The sequence below is a fragment of the Schistocerca serialis genome, chromosome 7 (genome assembly GCF_023864345.2).
Source record: "Schistocerca serialis cubense isolate TAMUIC-IGC-003099 chromosome 7, iqSchSeri2.2, whole genome shotgun sequence".
Lineage (NCBI taxonomy): Eukaryota > Metazoa > Arthropoda > Insecta > Orthoptera > Acrididae > Schistocerca > Schistocerca serialis.
Window position 1 is genome coordinate 192,746,032 of NC_064644.1, and position 25,737 is coordinate 192,771,768.

Genomic DNA, 25,737 nt, shown 5'->3' on the forward strand with positions numbered 1-25,737 from the left:
CTCAATTCAAACTCCTACTTCATTTAAATATAATAGTCATCAAAAATATCATTTTGGTTAACACATGTATAACTATAATTTTTATGAAAAATGCTCCACTTCTTATTTCTAATTACACATCACACTCAAAATTCCAGTTGCAAATATAAATACTTATTAACTATCTGTTATAAATGATTGTTAATAAAAAAATTTCAGTTTAAATAATTGAAAATTAAATTTTTATGGGGTAAAAATGGAAAAAAGTTGGGTTGGAGTCAAATACTGGTTGTTTGGACTACGTTGTTATATGCCACAGATGTGGTCTCACTCGAGCCAAAGTGATAAGCACATAACATCACAGAAAAAAATAATTTTCATGGTATTAAGCCCACCTGCTGCATTTTTACAGCTGCAGTTTGTTTTTTCAATAGATGAGTTAGAAAACAAACTTTTTTTGCAAAGTTTTGAAATGAATCATGAATACCCCATTTCACAGAAGATTGGATAGTACAACTGACGATGAACAATTGAATGAAGTTTTATGCAGTCTTCTCTGCCTTTAATTTCACTTCCGTGTTTGATCAAGTAGGTGCCAGTTCTATAGACACCTCATGAAGCTTTCCACTTAACGGTAAAAATAAATGTCAGTGGCTGTACTAATGGGGTGCATTTTTGTGGAAACAATTTCGGGGTGAAAATTTTCAAAAAACTTCATACTACAACAAGGAATGTAATGTGCCTACTGCTATTTGGGCATTGTAAGGCTGTGGACCACGTGAAAGTTTTGTGGTTGTCATTACTTATTTGTATTGTCTGCTTGTCTTGAAAACAGCTCATTAAATAAGTGTGTTGCTATATCTTAGGCAGCAGACTCCTTCTTTGAAGATACAATGTCCGTACCAGCTGTAAATAGTACCAAATACTAAGGGGGGAGGGGGCAGTCCTTATAAGTTGCAAGTGGATTACCCCAAGTCTTAGCAGTCACGAAGTAGTTCTATATCTTTCTGCTTAAGTAAATCTCCTTTCCACAAACTAATTTTATTCACATTACTTGTTATCTAGAAAGAAAATTCTTACCACAGCAAAGTTTTGCATGTGAAATTAATCTATTTTCATTATATTTTAACTTTAATCAGTGTGGATCAGCCACCTGAAAGAACTGTTCCATCATTAATAACCTCCACTGTTATGGAGCAAGCCTGACACACTGAGAAGAGATATCATCTTCCTTTGAATTTCATTTGTAGGATTGACATTTTTCTGTTTGTAAGCCATATCTTTTAAAAGATCAAAAATAACATGACAGTAGGACAATAATGTTTCCCTTGTTGACTGGCAGAATTACAATTTCCTTGCTCTCTTGAAGATTCCTAAGTCCTACTTGCTATTTCTTGAAGATGTTTGAGGTAAGCGTTGTGTCACCGTGATAGCACTCCCCAAGTTTCGTGGTAAACCTCTTCTGCTTCATCTGGTGGGAGTGAACCTACAATGTGCTCTGTGGAGCTGATATAATCCATTATTGATAGTAATTTTGATGGTCATGAAATGTAGCCCTGCAGCAAGGATCTTCACTTTATCCTCTTCCATATGTTTGACAGTAAAATTAATTATTCTGGATGTCAATGCTTCCTATCTTATCATTTTGTGGAAGTGATAGAATTCTGCTTTCTGGCAGGTAGATATTTTAAACTATATGAAGTCTGCTTGTTACCAGTTAATATTGCCAACCCAATCCTGAACACCTGCAGTAAGTGTGTCTGACATGGTAAGCTACCTTTACTCGCTGTGTTAGTTAAGACCTTTACTCGCTGCTTTGGTTAAGATAAGACTGGATTGATCCTACACCAGCTACACGCACTGACCTCTGTCTTCTTAATTGGAGCCATCACCATCCTTCACAAAGAAATTCCCTGCTAAAGACTCCAGTCAACAGAGCCTGAATACTGTCATATGAGGAGAGCTGAGGCTGTAAACGGTTGTTGCAGTCAAAATCAACAATGCCCGACGAAGGTGCTGAGAGTGGAAAAGTAATTGAGAAGCCAAGGATAACATATCTGCCTTATACTGGACCAATCTTCTGAAACATCAGTAGACTCTCAGAAATATAGCATCCAGTGTAATTTGCACACACAAAAAATATAAAAAGTCTGCTTGGTAATGTTAAAGACAACCTTGATCTCCTAGGCCATCCATGATCTAGACGTAGCATCTTTGATTAGTAATCAAAAGTCCTCGGTCCCAGATTCAAACCCTGACTGCTTAACTTTTGGATAAAAATCAGCAGTAATGGCAGCTGAAGACTTCTGGCAGAAGGAGTCACCCTCATTCTGCCAACCTCCTTGTCAAAGAGGGTGGAAGAGCAGACAGAGCCTCAAGGCACTCTCTTGCTGTTGGGATGGGAAAGTGCTCCTAAAAGCTGGAAGAATCAGCAATGAACAAGGGCATGAGGATGCAGAAGGCAATGGAAACCACTTCATTAAAGGCAAATAACGTGTATCCAGAGGGCATGTGGCATGTAACCGAAATAGTGTCAAGACGATCTCTCTATTGGAAAAAGATTCTGTATTAGTCCCCGATTTGGATGACCAGGTAGGAGGGTATTGCCAAGGCGGAGGTGATCATTAAAAAAAAAAAAAAAAAAAGTTGAATAACCGATGTTCTGTGAGTTGGGATGTGGAATCTCAGAAGTTTAAAAGTGGTAGGGAAGCTAGAAAATGTGAGAAGGCACTTGCTAAAGGCTCAGTCTAGAATTAGTGGGTGTCAGTGAAATGAAATGGAAAGAAGACAAGGATTTCTGGTCAGAGGAGTATGGCTAACATCAACAGCAATAGAAAGTGGTATAATGGTAGTAGGGTTCATTGTAACTACGAAGATAGAGCAGAGAGTTTGTTGTGGGTTGATAATTGTAATTATAGACACTCTGGAAGTATTGATTATCCTTGAATTAATGTTTTATATTCCATGATGTACGTTCCTTGGAGAGAAATAAATTAATTTTGTATTGGAATCACGATGTTGTGTGTCCGTAATATTTTGGTGCCGAAACCCGGGAGAAATTGTGATTTCTTGCGTGATTTCAACAATTAATGGCTTACTTCACACTGTAGGAAACAAGAGATGATGTCGGACCGCATCACAAGCTAAGTCCATTCCAATATAATATGATCGCATGAACTGGTTGCTTCAAAACAATTTTTGCAGCTTTGTATTGCAAACCTGAAACTTGCAATCAGAGTAGTTATTTTTGTTAAAAGGTTTTCGTTCACTTACGTTTGCGCATACGCTGCTTGTTAAACGTTTAAGCTATTCTTAAGTGCACTTGTAAACAATCTTACAACAGCCGTCTTTAGTAAGACATAATGCAGGACGAATCAGAGATACAGTTAGAAAACTTCAAAAGAAAGTGAACTAGGGAGAGGACTAATGCTACGTGGTTTTGTGTGACTGTTGATGCTATTACCACAGAAAGCCTGTTGATGATTTTGAACATTACAGGGAACGTCTTCAAGAAACTCTAGAGAAGCTCGTTTCATAGATGACGCTATTCATAATTGTCTCTCTGACGATGAATACAATGCAGACGTGCTGAGCTGTGAGGAATATATAGACAAAGTCAAACGCGCTATACAGAAGGCTACAAAAGCAATTGATTACAAGCTTTCAGCCACAACGTCGCAGACAAATATCACGTCACCACCAGTGGTCACACAACCAACTGTATTCCACTCTGTCAAGCTACCAGCAATTAAGCTTGAGTCATTTTGTGGAGATGTCGAAATGTGGTCCCGCTTCTGGGAACAATTTGAATTGACCATTGATAAAGACCCATCCCTTTCTACAGTAAACAAACATGTTTTCCTACGAGGGTATCTGGTAGGTGAACCGAAGTTGCTAGTAGATGGAATACCTATAACGGCTAACACGTATGAAGAAACAAAGAAAATTTTATTGAATAGATACAGAGATAGCAATCGCATTACACAGGTGCACCTCGATTATTTGGATGCGCTAAACCTGTACAGTCAGTGACACCTGAAATGCTGAACAGTACATTCCTGGAATGTAACCGTCATATTCAAGCACTGTGTGCCTTAGGAGAAGACGTCGTGGCATACGGTAAGTTTCTCACTACGAAAATTCTGCGTGCATTTCCTGTTGAAATGTGCCAGAAATGGGTCATTCATGCTAGAAGAACCAAAGTAGCGGAAGGAGATGTACTGAAGCTACTCAACTTTTTGGAAGAAGTAGTTTGTGGTGCTCTCACTGCACAAAAGATTCGTACAGAATATCAGTCATCTCCTAGCTTCACGCCCACTGCAGCAGCGCTTCACGTAAATTCAAAGCAAGTGAAAAATCCGCGTAAGCCTAAACGAGATGTACCGGTACAACCATATTGCGTATTTTGCGTAGCTCGCTCTCATTGGGACCAAGACTGCAACATAGTAACTGACAGCCAACAACGTATCGATAAACTAAAGCAAGATAATCGCTGTTTTATATGTCCAAACCGAGGTGATAATGCTAGAAACTGCAGTAAGAAGGGCAAGGTCTCGTGTTCTAAGTGCAAGAAAAGTCATCACAATGCTATCTGTACTGACATTGCTGCCTCTTCTCAGCAAATTAGCTCTATATCTGTAGGGAGAATCGACGTAAGTTCAGCAGGTTTTACTTATCTTCAGACAGCTCGAGTTTGGGTCAGTGGACCCGCAGGATTAAGCTGTGTTCTGGATAGCGGTAGTCAGTCAAGCTTCATTTCCAAGTTCCTGATTCATGAGCTAGGTTTAAGAACTATAGAACATTGTGATCTATCTGTCAACGCCTTTGAAATGCCATCCGCAACTTCAACGCATTGTAGAGTCGTAGAATTCACACTGCAGGGTACATGGACTAATTCCAAGACGTCTATGACTGCATTTGAAAGCACATGCTCATTTTCCGTGCACCCAACTGTGCCTTCCGATTTAAGAAAACTTGTACACACGGGGACTTCAGTTTGCGGACATAAGGGATGGTACAGAAGATCTTCCCATCGAGATTCTTATCGGAGCAGATTACTATTGGAAAATCGTTAAAGATTCCCTTCCGATTCGACTAACGTCATCAGTTGTTCTGGTACCTTCCATTCTAGGTTGGATTCTTAGTGGAAGCAAATCAAGCACCACGGCTAACCTTGTGACGGCAAACTACATCAGTTTAGAGACAGCGACAACAACAGACAATATTTTATGACATTTCTGGAATTTAGAAACAATGGGAACCACAGAAGATGAAACAACAACTCTGAATCAGAAGAATTGGCGTTATTGCAAGATTTCTCAAAATCCTACTGCAACGAAGACAAAAGAAGAGTGGTGTCTTTCCCCAGAAAACCCAACGTTATGTTATCTAATAATCTTCAGCAAGCAGAGAAGAGATTTGCTTCACTGGAGAAAAAAATTACAAAGGGCAAGAAACTGAAACAAATTTACGAGGCACAAATGATAGAACACATCAAGAAGAAACATGTGGAAGTCACCCCTTCTGGACAGAAATTGGGTGACACATTTTATCTGCCACATCATGCAGTAAAGAAAGAAAAGTTAGGTGTCATCAAATGGAGGATTGTATTTGATGGTTCGTCGCATGACCAGAATGCATGTTCATTGAATGACACTTTAGAAATAGGTCCTAATTTACTTCCTGACATTCTTTCAATATTACTGAGATATCGTCTACATCGAGTAGCCTTAATTGCCGATATCAAACAAGCATTTCTACAGTTATTTCTTCACAGGAAAGATAGAGATCTCATGAGGTTTTTGGTACAAAGTAATCGTAGATCAACAAGGAAACTATATTACAACTGACGAAAGGATTACATACCGCTTCGCCCGGCTACCTTTTGGACTTACCTGCAGTCTGTTTTTTCTTGCAGCCACGCTGAAAGAACTTGCTGTAATGCACAAAACGAATTTTCCGCAAGCTGCTTTACTTGTTGAAGATTATATGTACATGGATGATTTTGTAGCAGGTGCTAAAGATGACAATGCCATAATTAACTTATATTATGAGCTTACATCACTCATGGGACAGATCAGTCTACCAGTGGCAAAGTGGGCCCCAAATTCAAGCCAACTGATTGGAATATGGCAATCAGAAGGTGTCATAAACACTACAGATACGGAGGTACTGGGAGTCCACTGGAACACACAGACTGATAAGCTCAGTGTTGTTCACAACAATGTTACCAATCGTCCTGCCACTAAGCGAGAAGTACTACGAAACACTGCTAGATCATATGACCCACTGGGTTTGTTGTTGCCTGTCCCCCTCACTGCAAAAATAATTTTTCAAGAAATTTGGTCAAGAGGAATTGAATGGAATGAGGTTTTACCCCCTGATCTTAGCAAATGCTGGCGAATGTGGGTATCAACATTGCCATCATGTTCACACATAAAAATGCCTCGATGGGTTGGTGTATCTGAAAACACTGAGCCAGAAATCCATGTCTTTTGCGACGCATCAGAAAAGGCCTACGGAGCAGTCCTTTATGTACGGTGCACCACAACAAATATGGTATCAGTCCATCTAGTTTGCAGTAAAAACCAACTAGCTCCCATCAAAAAAATAACTCTTCCACAGCTGGAACTTCTAGCGACACTTCTTGGATCAAGACTACTTCATTATTTCTGTAAGGCCACGAGCTATAATGCAACTCGTGCAACATTGTGGACTGACTCAACTGTAGCCTTAGGATGGATACAACATTACCCTAATCGATGGAAAACCTTTGTGTCAAACCGTTTTACGGAAATACATCGACTAACGAATCCGTCACAGTGGAGGCACTGTCCTGGTGACGAAAATCCAGCTGATCTAACCTCCAGAGGTACCACAGCAGATAAACTTCACCATGCTTCTGTATGGTTCCATGGACCTGCTTTTAACAAAGAACAGAACACAGTGGCCTCGAATTTTACAGACGGAAGAGCACTCCTTGCCAGAAAAGAAGAAATTAACAGACCAAGTCTTCATGGTACAAAAAACGGTTCTTATTTTAACAGCTACACGGTACAGCAGCTACTTCAAGCTGTTAAGAGTTACAGGATGGGTACTTCGCTTTAAACGGCACTTATTAAAAGAAAACAGAACATCTGGAGAACTAACAGCATCAGATTTGGGCTAAGCACGCACTTACTGGATTCAAGTTGTTCAACAGCAACATTTTGCGCTCGACCTGCATGCACTATACAACAACATGCCTCTACCACGTAATTCTCAGATAGCTCGCTACAACCCATTCTTCGATATTGGTTTTATTCGTCTCGGTGGACGGCTGCAATTTGCAGAATTAACCAGAGATCAACGCCACCCAATTCTTCTTGAAGGACATCATCATTTCACATGTTTACTGATCCAGCAGACTCACATTCATTTGCATCACCTTGGAGTAAACATAGTGTTACCTGAACTGAGAACAGAATTCTGGATCCTTAGAGCTCGACAGACAATTAAACATGTTCTACACCGTTGCCTACCTTGTAAGATGGAGAAAGCCCATGTTGTTCAACAAACTGAGGCTCCATTACCAGCTGAACGAGTCTCACCACTGAGACCATTTGCAGTAACAGGTATTGACTTTGCTGGTCCATTATATGTCAGACAAGGACATATTACGAAGAAAGCGTATATTGCTCTATTCACATGCGCAACAACACGAGCCATGCACCTGGAACTATGCTCAGATATGTCAACTGACAGATTTCTTCAAGCCCTACAAATGTTCGTCTGAAGACGAGGAGTGCCCAGCACAATTTACACTGATAATGCTACTACCTTCCATGCCACGCACTTAGAGCTGAAGGAGCTCTGTCAGGCTCTCATGGCAAGCAAGACGCACAAGTACCTCGCCCAGCAAGCCATCACTTGGAAATTCATCGCCCCACACGCGCCTTGGTGGGGAGGATTCTGGGAACGGATGGTGGGATCTGTCAAACGCTGCCTGAGAAAAGTTTTAGGACAGTCACAGTTGGACGAAGAAGATCTCAACACAATCCTGGTCAGCATAGAAGCAGCACTAAACTCTAGACCAATTACGCAAGGGGGAGAGGAATCTGAGCCACTGATGCTCGCGCATTTCCTTGTAGGTGATCGACTCACAACACTACCTACTGGTCCAGAATCACCAGTTAGCAAGGACTTGTCCAAGGAATTTCAATGGCTGCAGAAGATGGTAGAACACTTCTGGAACAGGTGGAAGAAATAATATCTGATCTTGCTCAAAAACTTCCATGAAACTCATCAACCAAGGCCAGGTTCAGGAAGACTCCAGCTGGGTGATGTCGTTCTTCTACAAGAGGATGTTCGTCCACGACACATGTGGAGGAAGGTGCGGATAGAAGATCTTCATGAAGGAAGAGATGGGGAAATACGAACTGTAACCTTATGAACTTCAGAAGGATCCATAATCTCACGTCCTGTTCAACTGGTCATTCCTCTAGAAGTTGACCAGGGTGGGGAGGGTGTTGCAGGTTGATATTTGTAATTATAGACACTCTGGAAATATTGATTATCCTTGAATTAATGTTTTATATTCCATGATGTACATTCCTTGGAGAGAAATAAATTAATGTTGTATTGGAATCACGGTGTTGCGTGTCCGTAATAGAGTTACTGTGATCAGTTCAGTGACATTTAGTAACAGGGTTGCTATCTGATTCAACAGCAAACCAACACAGACAATGATAGTTCAGGTATACGTGCTGAAATCACAAGCAGAAAATGAAGAGAGAGAGAAAGTATTGTAAGATATTGAACACGTAATTCAGTACATAAAGGGAGGTGAAAATCAAATAGTTGTGGGGGATTGGAATGCGGTTCTAGGGGAAGGAGTGGAAGAAAGGGTTACAGGAGAATATTGGCATGGTAGTAGGAATGAGAGAGGAGAAATACTAGTTGAATTCTGCAAGGAAGCTAAGATGAAATGGCTACATGAAAAATGGAAAGAAATAGAAAAAGAAATGATTGTCGTACTAACTCAGCATATAGAAAAGTCAGAACAACCTTCAGTGAAATTAAAAGCAAGTGCAGTAACATTAAATCTCCAGTGAGAATTCCACTGTTACGTGCAGAGGTGAGATTGGATAAGTGGAAAGAGTGCGTTGAGGGCATCTGCGGGGGCGATGACTTGTCTGATTATGTGTTAGAAGAAGAAACAGGGGTCAGTAGGGAAGAAATAGGGGATCCTGTATTAGAATCAGAATTTAGACATGCTTTGGAAGACTTAAAATCAAATAAGGCAGAAGGGGTAGACAACATCCCATTGAAATTTTTAAAATCATTGGGTGAAGTGGCAACACGTTACTGTATAGAATGTATGAAACTGGCGATATACCATCAGACTTGTGTGTGTGTGTGTGTGTGTGTGTGTGTGTGTGTGTGTGTTTGTTGGGGGGGGGGGGGATTATTTTCACACAGTTCCCAAGATTGCAAGAGCAGACAAGTGCATGAATTATGGCACAGTCAGCTTGACAACTAGTGCATCCAAGTTGCTGACTGGAAAAATATACGGAAGAAAGGAAAAGAAAACTGAAGATCTATTAGATGATGATTAGTTTGGCTTTGGGAAAGGTGAAGGCTCCAGAGAGACAGTTCTGACATTGTGGTTGATAATGGAAGAATGACTGAAGAAAAATCAAGACATTTGTCAACCTGGAAAATGTTTTCAGCCGTGTAAAATAGTGTAAGATATTTGAAATTATGAGAAAAATAGGGGTAAGCTATAGGGAAAGATGGGTAATATACAATATGTACGAGAACCAGGAGGGAACGGTAAGAGTGGAAGATGAAAAACGAAGTACTTGGATTAAAGAGGATGTAAGGTAGGGATGTAGTCTTCCACCTCTACTAGTCAATTTAATTGTTGAAGAAGCGATGACAGAAATAAAACATGGGTTCAAGAAGGGGGTCAAAATTAAGTGTGGAATAGTATCAGTGTTAAAATTCACTGATGACGTTGCTATCTACAGTGAAAGCGGAGAAGAATTACAGTATCTGTTGAATAGAATTCACAGTCCAGTGAGTACAGAATATGGATTGAGAGTAAATCAAAGAAAGACGAAAGTAATGAGAAGTAGCAGAAGTGAGAACATCGAGAAACTAACCATGGTTGGTGATCGTGAAGTAATCGTTACTGGTGATCATGAAGTAGATGAAGTTAAGGAATTCTGCTACCTAGGCAGTAAAATAACCCATGATGGGCAGAGCAAGTATAATATAAAATGCAGACTAGTACTGGCAGAATGGGCATTCATGGCCAAGAGAAGTCTACTGGCATCAAAAATAGGTCTGAATTTGTGGAAGAAATTTCTGAGAATGTGCGTTTGGAGCACAGTATTGTATGGTAGTTAGACATGGACTGGGAAAACTGGAACAGAAGAGAACAGAAGCATTTGAGATGTGGTGGTACAGAAGGGAGTTGAAAATTATGTGGATTGATAAGCTAAGTAATGAGGTTCTCTGTAGAATAGACAAGAAAAGGAATGTATGGAAAACACTGACAAGAAGGGACAAGATGATAGGACATATGTTAAGACATCAAGGAATAATTTTCTTGCTAGTAGAGGGATATGTAGGGGGTAAAAACTGTAGAGGAACACAGAGATTGGGATACATCCAGCAAATAATTGGAGACATGGATTGGTAAGTGCTATTCTAAGATGAAAGGTTGGCACAGGAGAGGAATTTGTTGTGGGCTACATCAAATCCAGCAGAAGACCGACTTAAAAAAAAAAAAAAAAAAAAAAAAAATTACAAACGAGAGAGCAGATACGTGGAAAGATTATATTGAAGTCATCTGTGACGGACTGGGCGTGGCTGATGACAAGATAGAAAAAGAAACAGGAGTTGGTATAAAAGGGATAGGGGATCCAGATTCCATGCAAATTTGACATGTCTCATGTACACCGGACTATAACAGTAGTTGAGGAAAGCTGGAAGGAACATCGGTGGTACACATGACTAAAATAACAGTGAGATGACATACAAGGAGATCAGTTATCATGGTGTAAATGCCAAGTTTCTGGGAGAGCATAATTAAGGAGTCAATTGAAATAAGACAATTGGAAAACATGATAAACTGTGATGGTGGTTTCAATTTAAAGAAGGCTTGAAGTCTAATGTTCAATTAAGTAAGAGCTCACCAACCGTCTCATCCAATAGAGCTGGAAAACAGTGTTGCAGTGGTGAAGTGACTGCCTCTCCTAAAAGAATCTCAATGAGACTGGAACAAAAAATCTTGTTTGCTATTCTGAAACTACTACTGTGAACAGGATCTAGTATATTCTCTGGTGCTCTGACACCCGCCTGGATTCATTGGAGAGTGTAGCCTCAATCCACCTGAAAAATGCTAAGATAATGTGCAGTTTATGAAGTAGCAGTGCAAAACTGAAATAAAAATGAGAGTCAGAGGGCAGAGAGCATGTATGGAGACAAACTGATATAAATAGCAGTGCAACAGCAGCGATAATTGACAGTGTGGTTGGAGTCCATACAGTGAGTATACAAACCAACTGCACAACTAACAGTAATTGAAGATGACTGGATCAGTTCTCAAAATATTGTGCAGAAAATGAAATTGATAACTTGGCTGCATACCTGAGTGCACACCATTAATCAATCACACTGAGAAAACCTTGAGAGATCACAAGCTGTCATGGTCACTACACACAAATCAGCTGTAGTTAACTAAGTGGCAAAATAAAATGTACACCAGTTCCTCAGCTTCACCTACAGGAGATCCAATCATATAGTTACTGTATGTTTCCTTACAGTTACCCTACTTAGGCCACAGAATCCAATGACTCCAGGTGGGTGTCAGAGCACCAGAGAATCTACTAGATCCTATTCACAGGAGTAGTTTCAGAATAGCAAACTACATCTACATCTACACTCCACAAGCCACCTGACGGTGTGTGGCGGAGGGTACCTTGAGTACCTCTATTGGTTCTCCCTTCTATTCCAGTTTCGTATTGTTCGTGGAAAGAAAGATTGTCGGTGTGCCTCTGTGTGGGCTCTAATCTCTCTGATTTTATCCTCATGGTCTCTTTGCAAGATAAATGTAGGAGGGAGCAATATACTGCTTGACTCCTCGATGAAGGTATGTTCTTGAAACTTCAACAAAAGCCCGTACTGAGCTACTGAGCGTCTCTCTTGCAGAGTCTTCCACTGTAGTTTATTTATCATCTCCGTAACGCTTTCGCGATTACTGAATGATCCTGTAACGAAGTGCGCTGCTCTCCGTTGGATCTTCTCTATCTCTTCTATCAATCCTATCTGGTACGGATCCCACACTGGTGAGCAATATTCAAGCAGTGGGCGAGCAAGTGTGGTGTAACCTGCTTCCTTTGTTTTCAGATTGCATTTCCTTAAGATTCTTCCAATGAATCTCAGTCTGGCATCTGCTTTACCAACGATCAACTTTATATAATGATTCCATTTTAAATCACTCCTAATGCCTACTCCTAGATAATTTATGGAATTAACTGCTTCCAGTTGCTGACCTGCTATATTGTAGCTAAATGATAAGGGATCTTTCTTTCTATGTATTCGCAACACATTACACTTGTCTACATTGAGATTCAATTGCCATTCCCTGCACCATGTGTCAATTCGTTGCAGATCCTCCTGCATTTCAGTACAATTTTCCTTACAACCTCTCGATATACCACAGCATCATCCGCAAAAAGCCTCAGTGAACTTCCGATATTATCCACAAGGTCGTTTATGTATATTGTGAATAGCAACAGTCCTACGACACTCCTCTGCAGCACACCTGAAATCACTCTTACTTCGGAAGACTTCTCTCCATTGAGAATGACATGCTGCGTTCTGTTATCTAGGAACTCTTCAATCCAATCACACAATTGGTCTGATAGTCCATATGCTCTTACTTTATTCATTAAATGACTGTGGGGAATTGTATTGAATGCCTTGCGGAAGTCAAGAAACAAAGCATCTACCTGGGAACCTGTGTCTATGGCCCTCTGTGTCTCGTGGACAAATAGCACGAGCTGGGTTTCACACGATCGTCTTTTTCGAAACCCATGCTGATTCCTACAGAGTAGATTTCTAGTCTCCAGAAAAGTCATTAAACATAATATTTGTTCCAAAATTTTACAACTGATCGACGTTAGAGATATAGGTCTATAGTTCTGCACATTTGTTCTACGCCCCTTCTTCAAAAACTAGATTTTTTGTTCCAGTCTCATTGAGAGTCTTGTAGGAGAGGCAGCCATTTCACCACTGTAACACTGTTTTAATTATGCAATAATATTCTATCTATTACTTACCTGCTTCCTAGAAGATGGACTCTGTTAATCATAAAATAAAATTAAAGTGCTGGACAGTAGTTGGCAGCAAAATAGTTACCTGAGTTATAGTTTGGAGTGATTCAGATCTCTGTTGGTGTATTTGGAATTAGGTTTCCACGAGTTCCTAAAACAATTTTGAGTTCCTTGAACAAAGCCACGTCTGAATCCTCCACTTCCCATGTCCAACTAACCTACTGCACCATTTGCAGTGAGGTGTTCAACAGTGTCTTGCATTCCTCCTTATATGGCAAAAGTCCAGAGTCCTTAAGATTGTACATTTTGTGTCGTGTTTTTCATAACAGTAATTTGTCTGGAACAACAATAGACAGAAGAGGAATGAAAGATAAAAAAAAAATCGACGGAAAATTTCTCTTATTGCTTTTACACTTGTTACAGCAAGAAATGAGTACTTAATTAATAGATGCAACATGTCATGATTCAGTGATAGCATCATTGTACAAGGTCTTCACAATTGGATTTAAATTTGTTCATTTTCTGTGATTCACTTTGACATTGTAATGAATTTTCTTTGCAGAGATGTTTTGTAAATCTGTCAGTGCTGTGGCTGTCAACATATTATTCTCAGCAGTGTTTGAATTTATTCCACATTCAGAAACACCATCTTCTGTAGAGATTTCTGTATTATTGTGTGTATATGTTATTTTTGATCTTGTAATGTCTGAAATTGTGGTTTTAATGCTATTGGTTTTCATTCACAGAGTGATTGTTACACCTTTGACAGTGCCGATGAGAAATATGAGTTTTCACGCCTGAAACAGTCTATGGAAATGGTTGGCTTTGCAGCAGAGAAACAGAGACGTCTCTTTGCGGTATTGTCGGCAGTACTGTTACTTGGCAATGTGGAATTCGCACCACGCAAATCGGCTGCCTATCATCATGATGAAGCAGTTGGAGTGAAAAATCTGGAAGTTGTACAACTCATATCCCAGTTACTCAGGGTGCGACAGGAGACTCTTATGGCGGCTCTTACGGCAAAACGTGCACGCGCATCAGGAGAGACACTGGTGATAAATTTTCGCCTACCAGAGGTAAGCCATAAAGCAAAAATGCTTTATTACATTCTTTTGTGGTAAACCTTATATGTGCCTGTTCTATGATTTATATTTGTGAGTATGGGAGCTGAATTTATATTAAATACTTTAAGATAAGGCTTTCAAGAATTGAATTAAATGTATCATAGTTCAGAATAATTTTGCATTATATTCTCTGTGATTTGTACTGCTGTTACTTCTCACCCTGGCCTGCATAAAAACTCCCAAATAATTATTTTTTACTTTTATAAATGTAACATTGGCAGAAGATTATAAAACATTGTCTGCTCTCAAGTTTATGTGGTAGCTGCATAATTGTAAATTCAGTAGTGATCCCAAGTTAGTGGTGCTATACCTGTAATGCCATTAAGTGCAATGTTCACTGTTTTGCATTCAGTTTTAATGTGTGTAGAAATTTATTTTTGAATAGGCTAACATTACCATTCCTGAAATTGACTCAATAAATTACCTTATTCTTTAATAATGAAATTTAATATTAATTGAAATGCATAGTCTTCGCAGTACACCAGTCTTCATATGTACTATGTCAGCATCTTGTTCAGTCATGAAAAATCCAGTTATTGAATACAGTAAATAATCAAATCTTCATGCTTTGTGGGTTCGTAGTTGGGCCTCAGGGTACCTACTCCCAGTGTACATATTTTTACTGTACTTGTATTGTGACATTAGCCAGCACTCACCAAGTGACAGTGTTTTAAGATCTCTTCAGTTGAGTGACTTGTAGAACATCAAAATTTATGTACGCAGAGAAATGTGTTGTAATTACTATTTTTATCAAAACATGTACATAGATTTCACAAAATTACTGACAAGCTTCTGGTTTTACTCACAGCTCTGGGTTTTGTGGCTAAAATCAATTTCCTTCTTTTTCCTGCACTTTTTACTGTTTGTAACCACCATTACATTGTTGCAAATATTTTCTGAGTGAAATTTTTCTGTATCACTTCCATAATAGACTCAAAATTATGAAGTGTAAATGTGTGTGACTAACTTACGTCTAGACAGAAAAAAATTGTTCTGACTGGTATAATAGCAGGGCTGTTCTGAAAAGAGAACTAAATCTTGTCCCTGTACAGGGAAAGGTATGTCCACCCTCTGCCTTTTTTTACTCTGCCGTTCGTGTTGTTAATAATAATGATGATAACAATAATATTATTAATAATAATAATAACTCATTAGATTGGGTCAGTGCAGACACACATGTAGTTGATGCTATGTTAAAATACAGGAATGTAGTAGACAAGAGTTGCAAAAACTCTTACGGGAAAAGGCAAACAGTTTGTTCAAGGCTAAAGGAGTAGACAGGAGGAGAAAAATGTAACCAGAAATTTAGATTGGCTGAGGCATTAGGAAAAGAGGAAAAAGAGTATGGAAAGAAGAGTGAAACAAAACAGAAGAGTAGGTTAATGCATTTGACTTAAAGGGAGAGAGAACACAGAAAAAAAAAAAAAAAAAAAATCAAGACTAGAAAGAAATGTAGCAAAAGAAGGGATTGAAAACCAGGAAATCAGTGGCAGGCAATGTAAAACAAGGATGAAGAGTATAGGAAGGGCTATGGTAATGTGGTTGTCCAATTGAAAAGCTAGTTTATTTTTGCCCATATCATTGCCAGGCCCGAGATATTTGTCATACCACCTAGTGTGTATAATTACAATGCTGTCAAAAATGTGCTCATAAATCTTCTGCCGTAATCAAGAATATGCACCTCAAGAAGCTAATGTGCATTGAAGGAACACACTAACTGTATACTGTCACCCAGTGGCTATGTTCCGTGTACTTTTGAGCAACCTAATGGATGATATTACGAGGAGGAACATTCTTAATTTTCACTTCGAGGTGGATATGCAAAACAGCCTCGCAGTGTGTGACAGTGACCTTGATGCTCTGGCCAAAGCAGCAGAATGTGTCACGGAAATGCATCCATATGTAGGTGTTGCTATCACTTCTAATTATTTGGAGAACTCCATAGGATAATACTAGGAACAAATTGTTAAACTTGCCAAGCATATTGTGGACTATTGAATGAGATATTGTGATCATGCTGTCCATTTTTTTTCACAGGGTGTTTGATGATATAGCAATTTCCAATTAACACTTTATTTATTTACTTTCACACTTTGTTTATTTACATTCACCTTCAACACAAAAAATGTTCCAATTCATTGTTTCCAGTATGCTCTATTGGATCATTGCATCAGATTTTTCCAATTTATGGACTTCTGAAGATCTACATCATCATTGTTTTGTTGATTCCAAGATATGATCAGCTTATGATGGGCAGAGTGCTGGCAGCACATTGATCAGCAGTGAATCTCCATAGACTAATCTGCTTAATCAATTCCGAGAAATCACTCGTTTGTTCACATACTATAGCATCAGTAAAACATTGAAAAATACACCCTTGTGTCACAGTACTGAGTCACCTACTTCATTTCTATTCATTATAAGTGTTATGACTGTTCTTCAGCTGTATGAACTTTTTACAGGGTAGGTCTGCAACAAAGTGCTTTTGACTGCACCACTCAGGGTGTTTTTCAGGAAATTTCCAAAGCCTGATGCTGTATTACAAACGAAAACTGTGTAACAAATGAGCCTGGCTAACATAAAAGCCACAGTGCATTTTCAACAAAGATGGAGGCCATTTGCAACAATCCTTCAACTACTTCCAGTAAATAGATCAACATATGACCGCACACTCTTGCTTTAACAAGCTTATGTTAATCAGTTCTGACACATGGTTGAAGTTCAGTGCCTACTTGTCAGAAGCCAAATGATGCATAATCACATCAACCATAATCCTGGATTATGTTTATTATGAAAGTAAAATATGTTGATGCTGAGACAAATGTACCAGCAGTCGCATATGTATATAGGGAATAAACTTCAAATTACTTATCCCTGTTCAGCAATGGTTATTATCAACAAAAATATTATGTCTATTGAGGTTGAAATTGAGTCTGCTTGTAAAATGGTCTTGACACAAATAGCAGGCCTAGATGAACTCTAAGTTAATTATTGACTGTTTTTACCAGTCACTTGATTCCACTGTAACAGTTGTAGAATCATTCAAGTAAACTCTATGCTCAGTAGTGCAGAAATACCCAGATCATGCAGTATTAGTTGGAACCGACTTCAGCCTGCCAAGTATAGACTGGGGTGTCTATGGATTCACTGCAGCTGGTATATAGACAGTGTTGTCAAGTTTTTTGGAACACATTTTCCAAAAACTGCTTTGAATGAATAGTTAAACAACCCACACACAGTGTAGTTATTTTAGACCTTGTAGCTACGAACAGGCCTGACCTTACTGACAGTGTCAGTATAGAGGTGGGGATTAGTGATCATGTTGTCAACATGACGATGATGGTTACTAAAGTTAATAAATCTGTGAAGATGGCTAGGAGAATATTTATGTTAGAAAAAGCGGATAATCAGTTATTAGCATTCCATTTGGACAATGAATGGACAAAATTTAGCTGCAGTATGACAGACGTAGAGAATTAGGGGCAAAGTTTCATTTGACTTTAAATTGCACTCTGTTGTGTCCTGCCTACTCCTCAAATACGGGGTGCCAAGGAAACCTGCTTTTTTGGATTGCTATACAACATTTCAAGCAAATCGTATTAATGAATTTTTATTATGGTAAGGTAAATGTTAATACTTAACTTTGAGAATTTACAATGGTGTGTCACAAGCAACAGGCGACAGACAAAATAACAATATCTCGTCAGTATACACAACACCTAATACAAGTGAAACAGTACAGTTCCTAAGTTGCTGCTGTAGAGCCTGTAGAACGGCTAGTCTTCAATTGGGCTGCGGCCAGGCAGCGCGGCGCTTATGTTCTCTTCACTTTGAAGCCGCTGCTATCTCGGTGTCGTCCTAGAGAGGGGCAGTCAGCATATAACTGGCTGACATCTTCTTCACAGCCCTCTTTGCTCTTCCGTTTCCGATGGTGCACCGGTGCTTTTTACGTCAGAACATTCTCATTCTCAGCTATGGCTGCAGGGGATGTCAGGCCTCTGGTCGTACCACGCCATCCGGCCTTCGCTCTGGAGGAAACGTCCCCCGGAAAACGACCAGAAGGGTATGCGTCCACCTCCTGAAGACCACAACCAGATTTAGAGGGCATCGGCTGCTGTTGTGCGGACAGGTTCAGCTCCATCGATAGGATGAGAGGCGGCAGAGGCTCCATCTCCATGGTGCCGTCCCTAGGTGTCGTGATGACACCCTCTGGCAGTTGGTGTCCTCGGGATCGGTGAATCTGGGGTAGAGACACAGAAGGATCGTTGTGCACCTGACAGTGGTGAATTTGATTGTGATGTCGGCGCTGCAATCTGTCTGGGTCTGAAATAAGATAATGTGTATGCCAAGTCGATGAAGGATCTCACCTCATCCCCACCGTCTGCTGCCGCTAAAATGGTGTAAAAGACAATATTATGTGTCGCGAAGTGATACTTGCAGCCTTCCATTGGCACTAGATGCTGAGGAGGGTGGAGCAGTTTTTGATGGCAGTGGCCACGAAGCAATTCTTCCGGCGGTGGTCCATCTCGTGGATGCAAAACAATAGGAGCCGAGAAACAGTTGCAGTGCTTGGTCCCTCGTGTGTTCGGTGCAAAGTTTGGCTATCTGCTGCTTGAAAGTTCTGACAAAACGTTCTGCTTCACCCTTTGACTGTGGATGGAATGGTGCACTAGTTGGATGCTGTATGCTGTTCACAGAATATTTCAGATTCATTTGACGTGAACTAAGGGCCGTTGTCTGACACTATGACTTCAGGTAAACCTCCGAGACAAAAAATAGAGGACAACACCTGAATTGTGCTATGTGATGTTCTTGAGTTCATTGGCACAGCAAAAGGAAAGTTCCTATACAAGTCAACCACTATCAACCGATGAGTGTTCCAAAAAGTCCCTACAAGGTCTATGTGCACACATTGCCATGGTGATCGTGACTTAGGCCAAGGAGAGAACTTTTGTGGCAGAGCAAACTTATTTTCCACATGTGCGTGACACTGTGATGTCATCTGTTCTATTTGGGTGTCCATACCCTGCCAAGTACAGTGTCGACGCGCTAACTGTTTTGTACGAACAATCCCCCAGTGTCCTTGGCAAAATAAGTGCAACACTTCTTTTTGCAAAGCTTTAGGAATCAACACATGTGACTGTCCACTGTCATTTTGAACAAGAATCACACCTTACTGCATAGTGAGGCTATGCTGACGTGCAAAGTATTGGCGCACTACAGAGTTCTTGATGCTGTGCAGTGAGCGAGGCCAAGAAATGTGAATGTATTGTAGCAAAATGTTCAAATTTGAATGAGCTTCCCCTGACTGTGCAGTTTTCCTATAGTTCAGAGGAAAGGATTGAAGCAATTCAGAATCCTGAGCATCGATGTGACAACAAGATTCAGCAGAAGTGTCAAAGTCTGTATCAGGGCCAGTCAGAAGACGGGAAAGTGCATTCGCCTTGCCATGTTTAGCCGTCAGATGATATACAATATCGTACCGGTATTGAGGCAACAACAAAGCCCATCTTTGCAATTTTGGGGCATTTCTTACAGGAACTGGCTTCGTCGGATGAAACAAGGACTGCTGTGGCTTTTGGTTCATTACTAAGAAGAATTTTCTGCCATAAAAGTAGTGGTGGAATTTGTGACACCGCACACAGTAGCCAATGCCTCCTCCTCTATTTGTGAATAGTTAACACTGAGCTTTGGAGAACCCTTTTGATGCGAAAGTAGTAGGCATGTCTTTATCACCAATTCTGTGTGAAAGCACTGCACCGATTCCGTAAAAGGAAGCGTCAGCTTGCAATAAGACTGTTTTTTCAGGATCAAAGTGCACAAATCATTGATCACTGAGCAATGCATCTGTAAGTTTTTGAAAAGCTTCTTGGCACTCAGCTGTCCAAACAAACAAGACATTCTTGCGATGCAGTGGAGCTGCGATTTGTGCAGCATTTGGTATGAACCAAATATAAGAGTTCATTTTCCCTAAGACTGACTGTGATTCCATGATATTGTGAGGAACTGGCAAGTCGTGGATGGATAACAAATGTGACTAAAGAGGATGTATACCTCGACTGTTTATGACATGACCAAGATACTGCAACTCATATGTAAAAAAAAAAAAAAATCACACTTGTCCAGTCTACACTTAAGTCCTGCATCATATAACACACGAAACAAAAGACACAAATTTGCGATATGTTTTTCAAGTGTACGACCTGCTACGACAATATTGTCCATATAGTTTGAACAGTGCGGTACTCGAGCAGTTAGCTTTTCCAGATACTGTTGGAAAATGGCGAATGTGGAAGCACTTCCACAAGGCAAACACAAATGTTTAAACAAGCCCAAATAAATGTTCACAACACACACTTTTTGAGATTCTTCTTCTAGTGGTATTTGAAGATATGCGTAGTGCAAATCAATTTTGAAAAGTAGCAACGAGCACCTAATCTGTCCATGAGATCCTCCGGGTGTTGCAATGGATACATATCAATCACAGTTCTTGGGTTGACTGCAACCTTAAAGTCAAGACAGAGTCGAACACGACCTCAAGGTTTGGGGAGCAAAACCAGTGGACTTACCCATTGACTATCTTGTATGCGCGCAATAGCTCTGCTACCATGCAATTCTTTAAGTTCAGCAGCGACTTCGTCCCATAATGGAAAAGGAACAGTTCTGGCCCGGCAAAATTTCAGCTGAGCATTGTTTTTCAGAGTAATATGTGCAACAAAATTGTTAGCCTTGCCTAAATCGTCAGGAAAGAGTTCCGGGCATTCTTTCAGCAAGCTAGCGACACTGTCTTTTGCATTGAATGCAGACATGGGCAACACATTGGCCTGAATTTTAAAGCCAAACAAGTCAAATGAATCAAGGCCAAATATGTTCTCACAGTCGCTTGATTGTAGCACTATTGTGCTACAATTGAACACAATACGTGGCAGGAAAAGTGCATTTTCCGAGAATGGGAATGTCTTGTACATTATAAGCCATCAGGTGCACATTAGTTTTAGACAGGTGTGGGGAGCCTGACAGTTCATATGTGTTACAATTCAGCAGTGTAATAGAGGCACCCATGACCAACTGAAATTTCATGTTTTCCACTAATAAGCAAATGAAAAAAAAGTTCGTTGGACAGGCATAGCACCGAAGAAACTGTTTGCTTCTATTTTTAACCCTGTATACACCTGACCAGAAGTCGTGTTCCTCCTGCCACCGAACTTCACTAACTCCCACTGTATCTAACTTTAACCTATCCATTTCCCTTTAAATAAGAAAAGTAAAGGAATGGGCCTGTGTAATTGCAGACCAATGTGCTTAACATGAGTTTGCTGCAGAATTCTTGAACACATTCGGGGTTTGATTATAATAAATTTCCTTGAGACAGTAAAGCTTCTGTCCACAAGTAAGCATTGATTTAGAAAGCATCAGTTGTTAGAAACTGACAATGGATGGAGGGCAACAGGCAGACAGATTCTATATGCCTAGATTTCTGGAAAGCTTTTGACTAGGTGCCCCACTGCAAACTGTTAAACAAAGGTACGAGCGTTTGAAATTGGATCCCAGATTTCTGAGTTGCTCGAAGACTTCTGAAGTAATAGAACCCAGTATGTTGCATTCAGAGAGAAGGATATCATCAGGAATGACCCAGAGAAGTGTGATAGGGCTGCTCTGATTTATGGCTGTTTGCTGATGATGCTGTAATATACAAGAACGTGTTGTCATTGCGTGAGTGTAACAGTGTACGAGATAACTTAGATAGAATTTCTAGTTGGTGTGATGAATGGCAGCTTGCTGTAAATGTAGAAAAATGTTAGGTAATGTGGATGGGTGGGGGGGTGGGGGTAACCTTTAACGTTAGACTACAGCATTAGTAGGGTGATTCTTGCACATTCCCACCAATTCAATATGTAGGCATAATGTTGCATAGCATTATGAAATGGAATGAGCGTGTCAGGTTGATTGTAGGGAAGGCAAATGCTAGACTTTCATTGGGAGGATTTTGGGAAAGTGTAGCTCTTCTATGAAAGAGGCAGTGTATAGAATGCTAATGTAACCCATTCTTATTGTTTGAGTGCTCATGATCCCTACCAGTTCGGATTCAAGGAAGACATCAAAGCAGTTCAGAGGCATGCTGCTAGATCTGTTACCAGCAGCACCTCAGGGGTCACACTTTATGACTGTTTGTGGCATTTAATCTCCATATTGTACATGCTCACTGAGAGTTGAAATGATGAGGTTGACTATTACTCTGATCTTCAAAGCAGCAGTCTTTCTGTGATCCACAGTATATGTGAACCTGGTCATTTCTCCTAGTCATGACATAGTTTTTACTTGAATACAATAACGTTTATGTAATTTGAGAATGTGAAGTTCTGTTTTGTATTGTGTCATTGTTGGGGTTGGGTTGGATTGTTTGGGGGAAGAGACCAAACAGTGAGGTCATCGGTCTCGTCGGATTAGGAAAGGACGGGGAAGGAAGTCGGCCGTGCCCTTTCAAAGGAACCATCCTGGCATTTGCCTGGAATGATTTAGGGAAATCACGGAAAACCTAAATCAGGATGGCCGGATGCGAGATTGAACCGTCGTCCTCCTGAATGCGAGTCCAGTGTGCTAATGACTGCACCAGCACGCTTGGTGCGTGTCATTGTTCTTGCTGTTTTTGTTGTCTTATGCTCAGAATGATTCATGGAGCTGAACAACAGGATTGCCTTGGACGATAGTTTCCCATGCCATCAGTTTTGACTGGGTTGTCATTTTTTTTGTTGAGCAGTTCACAGTACACCTTAATTAGAATTCCTCACCCGAGTTCCATGATGTCGGGTAAGCAAAGATATTGCTTGAAATTTTTTTTTCAAAGTTGAATGGCACCACTCCATTGACTACTGTTTTGATTTTGTGCTGGTGTGGGATATTGATATTTCACTGTCTCTGTGGGAAAACAAATCGTCTCCTTCTTGTCGATAGTAATTCAAAACTGTTCACTTGTTTGAAATTCTAAGCTTTTCTTGTTGATCGGTAAGCATGTTCAGTACCCAGCTTACAAACAGTTTGTGATATCTCAGCTTTTCCTTGACAACAGTGCAAATAGAGGTGTGTCCAACATAAGGAAAAACACTAGTCTTCAGTGAGTCATAATGCATATTTGTATGGCCACTTTTAAAGTCTCAACACTGTTGTCCAACCTTTCCTTCACTCACTACCCTAAGACCATAGACTTGGCACAACTCCTGATAATTCTGAGCAGCTTCAGATATGTTTGTAACAAATACTGTGTAAGAGTATGCTCATTGCTCCTGGTGGGAGCAACAATTTTTGAAGTCATTTTTCCTGTCATCCACAGCCAAATGAATATTGAATCATATCAGTAAATTTTGTGGCTTCATAATCAGTCAGTAGGTACAAGGAACCCAGTGCAATGTTACTTATTTTTGGACAGTTGTTTTTTATTCCTCTTCCAATCTGTGTGTGCGAGTGTGTGTGCTTTTTGATTTTTAACTGTTGTCCACAAAATTTTAATTTAGCTGACTTGAAAATGAACAGTTTTTTTAAAGTGTGAAAGATACAATGAGGTTATTGGAGCTCATATTTGGTTTGAAACTGTTGTGGCTACCACACACAATGGATCTAAAGATAGGGTCTCCCCTGACACTGAACATCTGGAAGTGTCTTAATTATAGGTCTTGGGGAGCAGACAGGTCCTAGTTAGATTATGGCTGCACTGTTTATAGATCAGCAGGACATCCCACAAAAGTATCAATATTATCCACAATGTGGGGATCAAAGTGACCATAGGTACTTACAACACTAGCTCTAAACCTAGCGTCCTATGTGCTGGTGCTGTGGAGCCACGATTTGTTGTCTGATGGCAGTTCGTTAAGGTGAATCAAGCATATAAGTTCTTTATTATTCCAGAATCACCAGTATGTCAAACTGTTACTCGCCATACCATGGAAGCAATTTTCACAAATTGTCCATTAGCAGCGAAGCCATTTGTGATGTGTAGAAACCACATTTGGTATGAAATGTCTGAGCCAGGGTTGGAATGATCGCCAGCTTGGCTACTGAAGGCCCTTGAATAATTTTGATTTATTGAGGCCTAGTAGAGATTGCACTCCTGCCTATGTTTTTAATATGACGTTCCTTTGAAGTTTTAAATGAGCACGATAACTATATAGCTGCACTTTGATTCTTTGAGTGCTCTTAAGTCTATACAGTATATGTACTCAGCAAACAGAAGTGCCCTGAACAACCAAGACTCCATTCTTCGCCTGCAAGGGCTAGGAATGGAGATGTCATTCTGCTCGGAACAACTGTATGACACATTAAAATCTTCAGGAAACATGGGAATTCTTTCAGTAATTTTTGGGTTTGCAGTTGGATCCCATCAACATTCTGCTACAATATTTCGCCCCAGAGATGTCTGGCCGTCGTCAGGTGAGTAGGTGAAGTACTGAAGAGACCTGTTGAAGTCTTGGTATTTATAGCGAATTCTGCACATACGAATCGTACTGACGGATTGCGGTGCATGTTAGGAGGTGACATGCTCAGCACAGCCAAGTTGTGTGTGCTGTCCTCAGTAGTGACGTAAGAGCAGACTAATCACTGAGTATCGACTGAACATGTTGATTCCGTTGTGACCGCGTAATTTAATAATTGGATTAATTTTTATCCAGCTGAAAACTGTTATCACAGTTCATTAAATTATCAGCAAGATGTATTTCCATGGATTCTTTAATTACAGAGTCCCAGAAGCTGGAAACTGGTGCTAAAATTTTGCTATTATTGTATTCCATTGAATGTGCCATGGAAATGTAATGTTCTGTCACAGCTGATTTTAAAGGCTGCCGCAGATGGTGTGTCTTTAAGTGTTCTACACAGCATTCCTGGACCGTTTGTGTCATCTGACCTATACATGCAGAGCCACACTCGCAGGAAATTTTATAAACACCCACCTTCCTTAATTGTAAATTGTCTTTAACGGATCCGACTAAGGCCTTGCTCTTTGCTAGTGGGTGGAAGATGACATTAATATTATTCTCCCTAAGCAATTTGCCTATTTTAGGAGACACATTCCCAGCATATGCTGTAGTTGGATCCATTAAAGACGATTTACAATTGAGGTAGGTGGGTGTTTATAAATCGGAATCGGGACAGATCCTCTCTTGTTTCAATCAGATCTGTTTTCGTGGACAGTACCCCACAACTTGGAAGGAGGCAATATTAATTCCCTTCTGGAAACCAGGCAAGGACCGGAGCACCCCTAACAGTTACCGGAGTGTAGCCCTTAACAGTTGTACGAGTAAGACTCTTGAATGCATAGA

General features: G+C 40.2%; 1 protein-coding gene across 1 annotated transcript in view; it reads left to right on the plus strand.

Moving 5' to 3' along the window:
• The window catches only part of LOC126413328 (unconventional myosin-IXa-like), a 347,425-nt gene that overhangs the window by 77,022 nt on the left and 244,666 nt on the right, over positions 1-25,737 (plus strand). The window contains exon 6 of the mRNA XM_050083235.1: positions 14,051-14,380. Within this exon, the coding sequence (XP_049939192.1) occupies positions 14,051-14,380 (330 nt within the window). The remainder of the gene's footprint in view (positions 1-14,050; positions 14,381-25,737) is intronic.